Source organism: Muntiacus reevesi, chromosome 2 (genome assembly GCF_963930625.1).
Source record: "Muntiacus reevesi chromosome 2, mMunRee1.1, whole genome shotgun sequence".
NCBI classification, from domain to species: Eukaryota; Metazoa; Chordata; class Mammalia; order Artiodactyla; family Cervidae; genus Muntiacus; species Muntiacus reevesi.
In genome coordinates this window covers 55909041-55921502 of record NC_089250.1, presented here as the reverse complement: position 1 = coordinate 55921502, position 12462 = coordinate 55909041, and the positions used below count along the sequence as shown (strand labels likewise).

Sequence of the window (12462 nt, the reverse complement as noted above, 5' to 3'; positions counted from 1 at the left end):
AAAATACATGGTGCCGCACCGTCCTTAATTGGGCGGGGGGAGATAAATGCTCGGCACCTTGAGGAGGAGGGAGGTCATTGTTGAGAATGATCTCGAAAAGTCTCTGGTCTTTTTAAAATTGCCATTTTATCGAGTGGACAGGAAATTAATGATGGCCTCCATCTTTTTCCACTCATTATCAAATTAATTTTTTTTTCCTTTACTTCCTGCATCCGCACTGCCCATCACACTCACACATACACGCATGCCAGGTAACTCTCCAAGCACTGCTCTGCGTATTCAGCATGCAGTGAGGGAGCAGCTCTTTGTCCTGAGAACATTCAGAGCCAACTGACCTAGCCTAGGGCACCTCAAAAATAGCTTGTGACTTGGGAGGGGAGGGGCAAAGGAGACTGGGGGGTCGGGACCAAGTAACTGACACATGTTTGTTCATCTGTTTTTTTTAGACTATATAACCCCTAGATGATGGCTTCAATTTCTCATCTTCCCGGCTATGTCCTATCACACTTTGCATGCTGGAATTGCCCGTCTTAGGAACTTCTAATAAGAATACTATTCTGTTGTGGGGGGTGGGGGGATGGGGCCCCAACACCTAACTGCTAAAGATAACTAAAAAAAAAAAAAAAAAAATTAAAAAAACAAACAAAAATCAACAAAAAAAGTAATCCCTAATTGACAAATATGTAGTGTATCAGCCACCCAAAGCATCTACATAAACAGTGATTGACAGCTTACTGTACCAAAAGTTGGCATTTGAGAGCTATGACCCCTCTCTATTGAACCACCTCCCTATTGAACCACCTCCTGTGTACTTCCTAGATGCTATGCTAGATCCCTGACTGAACCCTACTAATAACTACTAATGGCCTGCTCTTCTATCTGTGACTCTGTTCTACAAGTAAAACTTAAGTATTAACAAATGTGATAAATAAAAATTCTCTGCATGTCTCAGCAATCCCTGTATCTTGCGTCTGTCTTCTGTCTTCCTTCTTTTGTCTGTCTGCCCACCCCCCAAAAAAAGAAAAGCATAAAGATAAAAGGTATAGAAGTCAGTATACAACATAGCCTTCCCCTACTTGGCGGGGTGGGGGGGGGTGACCATCTCTTAAAATTTGAACCCAGCATATAAAGCAGCCCTGATCTTAGGCTTTATATATGTTGGGGGGAGGGGGTGTTACAAAATCCAAACAGTACTTCCAGCCCCCACTTTTCATCCATCAGAATTCTGTATGTAGTTGATATACATTTTGGCTTTCAGTACTTCAAAGACCTATGAAGAACTTTCTCTGAGAATGTCACAATCAATGTTAAATTCATTAAGCGATAGTAAAAATTATGATAGACCTGCCAACCCCCAGTATAATATCTCCATCTACATAGTAATTGCTTCAATGGAGGAATTTTTGTTTTAGTATTACACACCCGAATTAGATTTCAGATTTCTATTTTAGCTGTTTTATACTTGATATACTCCCACACCTATTCACATACGTAGATGAATACTGAACACGTTCTCAGAATATCCGTATTTAAGACTGGAAGTTTTCCAATTACCATACTACTACTTAGACCAAAATATCAAACTGAATGAAAGAACCAGGTTTCTGGAAATAACTTTTCTCTTGGTTTGGGCTCATTTGGGCATTAATACCCAGACATACATAATTTTAACTATTGTGGGACCTTAAAACCAAACCTTCAAGGCTCTCATTACTATGGAAATGGAGCTTCTTTCTAATGAATGGGAATGGGACTGTCCTGTGGGGTTTTAACTTTGAGGTCCTGTATGCAGGTTGGGGACAAACACACGTCCAACGTCTAAATACCTGATTTAGACCGTAGCGCCAAGTCGGGACACTATTAGTAATTTCAGAAACTCACAGAGGGGCTCAGAATGAGATCCCTTTAAATCTAAGCTGGTTGCATTAAGAGTCAGGGGTTTGGGGCACAAATCCCCCACTCCTGGTTGGCAGCACAGCTCTCCTGGAGTTTTCCCGCCTTGCAGCACTTTTATTAAAGAGCCATGAGGGGGTTCCTGGTACCATCTGTAGCCCTGCACCCACAAAGCAAACACCTCTAAAGCCCCTGATGAGGGCAGTCCCTCTAAACTAACTCCCCCCATTCAGATACGAGACGGGCAGTGTCTCAGTGGCCAATTGCACGCTGGGGCAGGGATGAAATGAGATCTTTCAGAAAAACGAGAGCCCACCGCTCAAACGAATATGCGAAAGGCTTATTTTGCAAGGAAAGGCCAGGTTCTCCGGGGGGCGGGACTTTGCAGGCGATCACATAGCCACACCCCCGGCCCAGGAGCCGCCTCTGCCTCGCACGTCACACTGACCTCCCGGCTCGGCTGCTCTTGCTGTTAACAGCCCCTCCCCGCGTGTCCTCTCCGCTGACGTCCTATCGTGTCCTGACCCCTGGGGGGCTACGTGCTTAATAATTTCTACCTCCATCCCAGTACCCTAGGTGAATTAACCCCGTGAATACATCAACAACTGGATTCCAGAGATTTCTTTTAAAAATCCCCAGCAAGAAAAAGATAAGCCCTGTCCCCTTCTGCCTCTGTCACTGGGACCCTCCGTCCCGTCCCCTCCCCTGAGGACAGCACTGTGACATCTTTGTGACACCACTGTCACCTCCCAGGACCTCATACACAGTAGGTGTGTCATGCATGTGGTCCAACCCCCTAGCCCACAGGTGACCCACTCTGGGCAATACTGAGGCAAGATTTATACTCTGAGCAAGAGGTCCCTAACCCCTGAAAACACAACCCCAAAGAACCTTTCTTGGCTGTGTTTGATGATGGACAGTGTCTGAAGACATGGGGACAAGCACAACATCGGGGTTCCCCAGAGTCAAAGGGCCTTTACCTGTGGCCCCAGGGATCCTGAAAGTAGCTGGTTCCACACAGACCACACCTGCCCTCCCAGGTGTGCAAGTTAAAATCAGATTAAAAAGTGAAGCCACTAACATCTACTTAACTATGGGACATAGGCCACACTGCCTCCCTCCCCTTCCCCCCACAAGTCCCAGATCTTAGACTTCCAGGGAGGGGTGGCAGAATTCCATTTTACCCTATTCACATCAAGGGATCAATGTATATTAACATCATCAACTAGAAATATTGTCCACTGCTGCTGGCCGCATAGAGGGACACACAATGCTTACAATAAATAAAAACAGGGCCCTTAAGTCTATAATTAACACTACTACCTACATTTCATTCACTGCTGGTCCCTACACTAATCCAGTGACTGACAAAGCCCCAAGGCACACCATGGCCTTTCCCCACCTCCCTAACCCTACAATAACACTTCCCCACCCCCACCAAAAGCTTCAGGACAGGGATGCCTGGCCTGCTGCAGTCCGTGGGTTGCAAAGAGTCAGACACACCTGAGCAACTGAACCCCCAATAGGGATGCTAATAAAGGCCAGTAGGAATCTTTTAGGAAGTGCCAGTATGCAGTGGGGGCCACAAGAAGGTAGAAGCCCCTCTGAATAGTAAATAACCAGTCCACACTTATGGTACAGTAGCTACAATCCTTATCGAGATGCTTGGGGTTCTGCCCCATTTGGGCGTGTCCTCAAGACACAATGGGTGGTTATCATTTGAAACCACCATTATTCAGGAACCTCCAACCTCAGCACAGATCTGAACCCCCCACTCCTTTGAGAACAGAATACTATTTTAGTTGGAAAGTCGTGATTGAAACGACACTGTGAGTCAACGTGATGCAATATGATTTTTTTTTTCCTTTTCAATCCCACTGTAGTGAGAAGGCCACCAAAGTGCAGGACATCAAAAACAACCTGAAAGAGGCCATTGAAGTACGTGCCTAGTCCTTTTCTGTCATTTCTTTTAGCCTCCCTTTCAGACAGTGCTCTCCCCCTGACCTTTGCTCCATCATTTTCAGACCATCGTGGCCGCCATGAGCAACCTGGTGCCCCCCGTGGAGCTGGCCAACCCAGAGAACCAGTTCAGAGTGGATTACATTCTGAGCGTGATGAACGTGCCGGACTTTGATTTCCCTCCCGTAAGCCAAGCCTGCACCCCCTCCCCACACCACCAGGGACTCCCCCCCCACTCTTCCACAAAACCCAGTTTGCACATTGCCAGCAAAACCCAGTTCTCTGACACTGTTAGGAAACAGTTAACCCGTTAAGAATCTTTTAATGACAGCGACAACTAGTAATAATCTTTAGGGCTTTTTTCAACACGATTGAGCAAAGTTCTGTCACCCCTTGTCAGTCTTGACTCACTCCTCTCCACAAGTAAACATCCCAGTTCAGTACTACTGTTCCCACTGCATTGGACGGTAAATTTTCACAGAAGAAAAAAGTCATGAGTTGTGGCAGCCTTAATTATTCCCTTATACACATCTTGTGACGAAGTACTGTATGCTGAGTATGGCACAGAAATGCTAATCGTCTAGCTGACTGAAACTATTCTGCGATAGCAAGAAATGAAGTGCCAGCTCTGAATTTTATAAATGGGAGATATTCTCATTTTAGACAATTTGCCATTTAGCTGTTACTAAATTTTTTTCTAAAATCAGTCCTTGCCTTGGGGCAAATGAAGTCTTTTCTCATTATTATTAATAAAAAAAATTACAAAAGGCCCTCACCTAAATGTCATAACACAGGGATTGTCTTCTCTGTTCCCTGGCTGGCGTGCAGGACACTTTTTGCACAGATTTGTCCCCTCCATAAAGAACTATTTTTAGGGAACAGAGAACTGCCCATGCCCTAAGCATATATGTTTTGACCCTTAGTGGAGGAAGAATAGTTTATAAGAGGGGAACAGGAAACAAGATGGAAAGATGGGCCAGTTTATAAGGTCCAGAAGGAAAAGACTTGTCTACGGCAAAAACAATGACTTGTTGCCTTTTGTCAGGATTTCGTGGGAATTTGTGTTTGTATATTTTAAATGGGTTTGGCTGCAAACATCTCCTATCCAGGAAGCAGTATTAATAAGTATGGCTAGGTGAATTCTCTTAAATAAGAAAAAATAGAAGAAGAGTCAAGCAGTAAACACAGCATACATAATGCCCAACACAGACTCTTCTGTGATTCTATAGCTCTAATAGGAGAAAAAAGGCAGCCCATTTAAAATGCACCAGGATGGTGACTCTTAAGAGTCCTCCCATTGAGCTTTTGACCCTTTTCTTGCTGCATTCACATTGCAGAAAAACCTTTTCTTCCCTTGTAAGGGAAGATTGCCCCAATATAATTAATTTAAAAAAAAAAATTTTTTTTCATCAGATGACATATGAACTGTGACCTATTGCAGTTTAAAACCAGGCAGAGGTCATTTGCTCCTTTGATTGATAGGCATTGACTGACAAGGTCAGATTTGCCAACGACTCCCAATCATATTTCTTGCTAAAATTCACACTTCCCTGGAAGGAAAACTTCGGTCTCACCGCATCTTCATAAATGAGATGTCTCATCTCCATGACATCAAATCATTTATTGGCAAAGTCCTAAGTAGCTTGTATTCCTCCTAGGTAAGCAATTGTGTGAAGAAAGAAACTTACTCACTCGTTTAGTTTGGCCCTTCATCCCACTCCCAAAAAGCATAGGATGAAAACTACCCAAGACCAGTAATCCACAATAAGAGACCAGCTGGTCCCAATTTCCAAATACGTGTAGCACGTCGAAGTTCTTTATGAACACTCACTCCTTAGTTTGCCTCAAAACGGAATAATCGCACCCAGGGTTGGTGGCAGGGTGGAGTCGGGTCTCACTTGCTGGGAGCAGCCCCGGGTCTGAACATTCCCTCTCTGTTCACTCCAGGAATTCTACGAGCATGCCAAGGCGCTCTGGGAGGATGAAGGGGTGCGCGCCTGCTATGAGCGCTCCAACGAGTACCAGCTGATTGACTGCGCCCAGTAGTAAGTACACTGTCTCCGCATCAGTGCGCACGAGCGCGCGCGCACACACACGCGCACACACACACACAACATCCTAAAAACCACAACTTGCACTGTTCAAGTTACTTTTCAGAGAAGCCAGCCAGTTATTCCCACCTGCAGCTTGAAAGTTCTAGTCCAATTCACTGGTTTTATAAAGCCCTTAATTGCACTTTTTAGTGCAGTGACATTATTTTTAAACAAACAGGTAATGCCTGGTAGAGCAAAATGATAATTACCTGCAGTACAGTGATGTTCATAATTCATTACCTTGAAGTAATTAATTGAATTGACCTCAAAGCATGTGGGGGGGGGACATTTTTCACACTTTGGATAAGGTAGAACTATCATATTTTATTGCTGTAATTTAAAAACATGACAAAGAGGAACAGTGTGGCAAAAACAGGCCTCCCCCCTCCTTCGTGGCCATTCCCTTGCTTTGCTCTTTCTACTATCAGGTAAGTGACTGTGGTAGCTGCCAGAGTCCAATATGTCTAGTTCATCTAGAGTTGGGTATTGTATTGAATTCCATTTCCTATCCTTATTGATTCATTCACACCGGGCTTAATTCAAGGATGCCCCCCCCATGGGGTCTCTTCCAGTGATGGGATAAACACAGCTGGAAAGTTGCCTTTTAAATAGTTTACGACCTTCCTTATCCCATACATAATATAGCAAATATGTGATGTTCAGAGCCATAAAAGATATTTTAAAGGTATCGTTTGATTGCTGATGTTGCACAAATGTACTCAGCAGTCTCAGTTATATATTCTCAAGTTGGATTGTCTTTTATGACTAGGGGAAGGGCAAGAGATATTTGTGATGTTTCAGCCTCTCTTATGTAAGTAACTGAAACACACACAATTTTGCTATTGAAAATATTAAGTAACCAGGAACATGGTACCCGGCTGGCTCACAAAAAGCTAAAATTGCATTACTTAGGAGCCCCACGCCTGAGGAACTTATGAAAACCACTTGAATAAACAGGAGGGAGGAAGAGGTGACAGTGCTCCAACTGCAAACACAAAGCAAGTGCCCCAGATTCCTACTATCTACATATCACAAGAGCTTATGTTAGGGGCTGTGAAGCCTATCAATTTCTCTCTCCCTGGCCCTGCTTTCCCATTGGAATTGCATTTGATTATTTTCAGTTGTCACACATATAGCTATTTTGTGATTTCATATACAAGCAAATCTGTATATTTTTTCAACGAGTAAGAAAAAAAGTCCATCTTGCCAGTCTCTGTGACATTCCTCCCCCCAACCCCCACCCCCTCTTCAACAAAGTCTCTGATTTTCTCAAAAGTTTGAGCTTAAAGCTGGAAGTGCTAATTATAGTAATGCAAAACAAATGGAAATCCTGGAATTGTTTGCCTTTTGTAGTTTGGATCCAAGTCAGAAGTACAGGTACAAGATTAGAAGGATTTAACCATCCTGGTTTGGAGTGCTCTGGGAGGGGGGAGGGTGTAACAACTTCATTAATTAACAGTTTAGCCAGCTTTTTTTTTTAAATCTCACACCATTTAAAAGTTGTTTTTTTTTTAAAGCAACACTCAATTACTCCTGCAACTTTATCTGAAAAAGGCAACATTTGCAGTTTATGGAAAGTTTTAAGGAAACTCTAAGAAAAAGAGAACACAGCTCAAGTTTTATAAAATGTCTTCCCCAGACCAATGATTAAAAAGCAGCTCTGCCCCTGCAGTGACCAGTGTGTTTCTGGTTTCACTGCCTTTATGTTAAAAAGTTGATCTACTGCTACCTTGCCCATTTCTTAAGGTGCCTGTTTTTATTTGTTGAGCAGGGGTTTGGCTGGCCCCACTCCAGATGTCTCTCTCACAAGATTTGGTGCTGATGATCTATTTTTAGAACTGTGGTTCTGTTGCCATGGCAACATGCTGGAGGCCAGGGCGGCTGGGGAGCTATTTCTGGACTGGTACTGTAATGTAAGACTGATTGGGCAAGTTAGTATATCCTCTAAGCCAGACTAACTTTAAACTGGTAAAAAGGAAGGAGGAAAGAAGAAAAAAAAAAAAGGTACAGAATTTCTTTAAATAGACTTTTCTTTCTTTGTGATTTTCTTCCTCTGATTAGCCCACTTTAAAATAATTCCAGACCCCTCCCCCCAAGGGGGGGAAAAAAAGCTGGTTTTAACATTAACACAGTAATTCGTGTTTTAAAAGTTATTTTTCCTAACAGTGTTATCTAGTCTGGCAACACAAGCAAGGTACTTTTTGCTTTGGGGACAGTGTATAGCTGTGGAGAGGGAGGTAGAAAACACTGCTTTTCCCGATAAAGCTCTCTCATCATTAAGGATGGCCCCTAAGACCTCCACCCCTCCACTGTGCAGTGCTCCCAGCCTGAATAAGGGCCCCTAAGCTGGGTGGCTGTGAGGGTTTTTGAAAACACTAAAGTTTAATATCTGGACTGTGCTATTTCATAGACCAAGTAGAACGGAAGGGAACTTTGTGTCTGTTTCCTGTTCACTGTGGTAAGGGCCCAGCCCCTTCTTACAAGTAGAAGGAAGGGATACCCTTTCTGAGTAACTCAAACAATCTCATTTTCATTAGTCCCTTGAGAGGGAAAAAAATCCTTGCTGCTTTTAAATGTGCCAATTTTTTTTTTTTTTTTTCATTTTTTAAAACACTGCATGACAGGAAGGGTACAATTTTCAGACTACTTGCCATTTTAATCAAAGCCAAACAATTTGACTTTAACTCAGTCATTATCAAATGGCACAAAATCAATCAGCTGATTGATTTGCACAGAACTAGCCTTTTAAAATTAAAACAAGGCCAGGAGAGCCGACTCTGAGTTCCTGATTCCTAGACCTACTACTGCTCAGCCAAATACATTTATCTTATATTAACTTTGCTCTAACCTCTCTAAAGCATAAGCTTTGAAGCATAAGCTTCATGAACACACACAAAATTCCCACTGACTTAACGCCATGGAACTGTGGGGTGATCATTTCCATTAGCTGGTCTTTGCAGAGAGGCAGGAATAGTGGGTGGACGAAGTGGCATGAGCATGTGGTCACCCTGGTGCCTCTTTTTCTCCCAGCTTCCTGGACAAGATTGATGTCATCAAGCAGGATGACTACGTGCCCAGCGACCAGGTACGCACACCTTTTCACACGCAGAGGACTCGGAGCCCTCTGTCCCCACTAACTGGCAACTCCAGGTTGGCAGTTATTAACGGGTTTTAGTTGGTGTCACTGAGACCCCTTGACCTGAGATTCTGTTTTAGGATCTGCTTCGCTGCCGTGTCCTGACTTCTGGAATCTTTGAGACCAAGTTCCAGGTGGACAAAGTCAACTTCCAGTAAGTAAATGGTTCCCTTTAAAAAAAAAAAAAAAAAAGATATCTTTTTTTATCATTCCCTCTGGTAGGGAGAGCAGTGAACCATTGTTGGCCCTTGGAGTGACCAGGTATCATTTCTCTCCTGCAGCATGTTTGACGTGGGCGGCCAGCGCGATGAACGCCGCAAATGGATCCAATGCTTCAATGGTACGGAAGCCATGTTCTTCTCTGCTCTTTAAGGACATTGTGCTTTTCTAATTGTTAAGGGTCACTTTCTCTGATGACATGCCTTATGTGTGCTTTCTTGTGTTGAAGATGTGACTGCCATCATCTTCGTGGTTGCCAGCAGCAGCTACAACATGGTCATTCGGGAGGACAACCAGACCAACCGCCTGCAGGAGGCTCTGAACCTCTTCAAGAGCATCTGGAACAACAGGTTTGTGCAGTGACGGCCCCCTCCCATCTCCTCCCTACTGATGTCAAGGTCAATAGAAGAGAATCTTGTACAAGTTCTTGTGCAAGCATCTCAAACCACTTGCAAAAAGAATACTCTCTTTTCCTGGGCAATAAACCCGCTTCCCTCTTTCTTAGATGGCTGCGCACCATCTCTGTGATTCTGTTCCTCAACAAGCAAGATCTGCTGGCTGAGAAAGTCCTTGCTGGAAAATCGAAGATTGAGGACTACTTTCCAGAGTTTGCTCGCTACACTACTCCTGAGGATGGTATGTATGGCCTTCTGCAGTTGATTAGTACCCATTGGTCCCATAGGGTCTTGCATATGTTAAAGATTTCTGTTCTTGATTTTAAAAATGAATGATCTCTAAGAATGGAACTCCACTTCCCCAGCCGCCACCACCTTACTATAAAGGGCCTGTAGGGGGAGCAAAAGAATCTCATTCTAATTACTTAAGTAACAAAATATTTATATTCTTTGCAGCGACTCCCGAGCCCGGAGAGGACCCACGCGTGACCCGGGCCAAGTACTTCATTCGAGATGAATTTCTGGTGAGTAGAGACTGTTTACTTAATTCTAAATCTGAGGATCAAACCATCCAGTTCCTCCATGTTATTTCACTGATAGCCAGCGTGACTCTTAGACTTTGTGCACTTCAGCTGGGGATTGTTTCAACATAATGTCAATAACTGGTGGGCAGAACGTGGTAGATGACATCTGCTGGTGAGTTACTGGCGAGGTGGCACTAACCACCATTCCTTGTGTCCCCACAGAGAATCAGCACTGCTAGTGGAGATGGGCGCCACTACTGCTACCCTCACTTCACCTGCGCTGTGGACACCGAGAACATCCGCCGTGTGTTCAACGACTGCCGTGACATCATCCAGCGCATGCACCTCCGTCAGTATGAGCTGCTCTAAGAAGGGAACCTCAAAATTTAGTTAAGGCCTTAAGCACAATTAATTAAAAGCAAGATATAATTGTACACGCAGTTGATCACCCACCATAGGGCATGATTAACAAAGCAACCTTTCCTTTCCCTCAAGTGATTTTGCGAAACCCCCTTTACCCTACAGCTTGCTTATATACTCTAAATTTAGAAAGCTTAAGGCGGCCTATAGTTTAAGATTAAGAAAAAAAGGCCACAAATGTTCCCTTCTCTCTTTAAGTAACTAATAGCAGCAAACAGAAATAAATGAAGCAAATGAAATAAATATCGTGTTGTGCAGCATTAAAAAAAAGCAAAATAAAAATTAAATGTAAGCAAAGATGTGACTCCTGTGAATTATTTGCAGTTTCGAGCAAACACGCACTGTTCAGGGTTTGGACTACATTAAAAACTGGGAGGCCCCCATGTTTAGGTGACAAGGCTCCAAGGTTGTAAGTGGGTGTAAAATCTTGCCACACTTTTTGTTGACCTAATCTTGGGTTTCTGAAAACAATTTTCAGACAATACCAAATGTCCACCCTGTCCTCCTCCCAAACCCATTCCCAGAAGAAAACCACTAAGGTCCATCAAAAAATTCTATACTTTGATCATTGCTGCCCTATCCAAGTATTCTACCAACTTATACCTTTATATACTATCTCATGGTGTGCCTACTTACCTACTCTCCCCAAAATAGGTGTCTGCTTTTCAGCTCTCTGTCCATCCAACATCTCAATTGGGTGGGAGGAATTTAGTAATGCAGTTTCAAATCAAGTGGATTTACTCAAGAAATAGTGTACAATGTATATTAAATCATCACACAGTACACACTAAATATATTAAAATTTGTCAATTATAACTCAGTAAAAATGGTGGGGGAGGGTGGGAGGTAGGGGGTCAAGAGGAATAAAACTGGTACAAAGCTATCAAATAGTTACAAAAACATGGTATAGTGATTTGGGGAAAAATTAGGCTGGATCCCTATCTCATTCCATATATAAATGAACTCAATGTGCAGCAAACATGTATGTTTAAATACAGAAAGTTACTTTAAAAATGGCTATCTTTACAATTAAAATCTTGGTTTATAGAGGCCTCTCTAAGCATGACCTAAGATTAAAAAAATTTAAATGGGGGGAAGACTGTAAAAAAATTAAAATCAAATATGAATGGGGGCAGGGGTGGTAACTTGGTAAAAATATGTAAGAAAGGATTCATTTCCCTAATAGGCAAAGAGCTCTTAAGCATTAATAAGTAAGCCCATCACAAAAATGGGCAAGATACATGAACAAGCAATTTTACTTTTTAAGAAGGTACAAATAACTAATTACTTCATCTCATACACAGATGAACTCAGTGGGTCAAACACATGTTTAAATATAGAAATGTACTTTAAAAATAGTGATTTTTACAATTAAAATCTTAGTTTATAGAAGACTTCTCTAAGCATGACCTAAGGTTAAAAAATATATAAAGCAGGAGTGGGGAGATGGGAGAGGACTGTACATAAAATATGAATCAGGGTGGGGGTAGGGGTGGAAACTGGGTAACAATATGTAAGAATTAATTATCCTAATTAGCAAAGAGCTCTTAAGAATTAATAAGCAAGACATCACAAAAATGGGCAAGATACATGAACAAGCAATTTTACTTTTAAAAAAGCTGCAAATAACTATCTCTACCTCAACCCACACACAAATGAACTCAGTGTTGGTCAAACACATATGTTTAAATACAAACATGTATGTTTAAAAGGGCGATTTTTACAATTGAAATCTTAAGGAAGGCCCCTCTAAGCACGACCTCAGATTAAAAAAATATAAAGTGGGGGTGGGGAGGTGGGGTGGGAGACAGCTACACAAAGCT

General features: G+C 42.7%; 1 protein-coding gene across 13 annotated transcripts in view; it reads left to right on the top strand.

Moving 5' to 3' along the window:
- Positions 1-10936, top strand: part of GNAS (GNAS complex locus) — a 66141-nt gene extending 55205 nt beyond the window's left edge. For 7 of the 13 annotated variants that reach the window (XM_065921700.1, XM_065921698.1, XM_065921691.1 and 4 more), the window contains 10 exons: positions 3774-3831; positions 3918-4037; positions 5800-5897; positions 8976-9030; positions 9162-9235; positions 9363-9421; positions 9530-9650; positions 9806-9936; positions 10152-10219; positions 10442-10936. In XM_065921700.1, coding sequence (XP_065777772.1) covers positions 3774-3831; positions 3918-4037; positions 5800-5897; positions 8976-9030; positions 9162-9235; positions 9363-9421; positions 9530-9650; positions 9806-9936; positions 10152-10219; positions 10442-10588 — 931 coding nt within the window. In that variant the 3' untranslated portion in view covers positions 10589-10936. The remainder of the gene's footprint in view (positions 1-3773; positions 3832-3917; positions 4038-5799; positions 5898-8975; positions 9031-9161; positions 9236-9362; positions 9422-9529; positions 9651-9805; positions 9937-10151; positions 10220-10441) is intronic. The other 6 variants (XM_065921701.1, XM_065921699.1, XM_065921692.1 and 3 more) reach the window with 1 other exon arrangement.
- The last annotated feature ends 1526 nt before the right edge of the window (positions 10937-12462 follow it).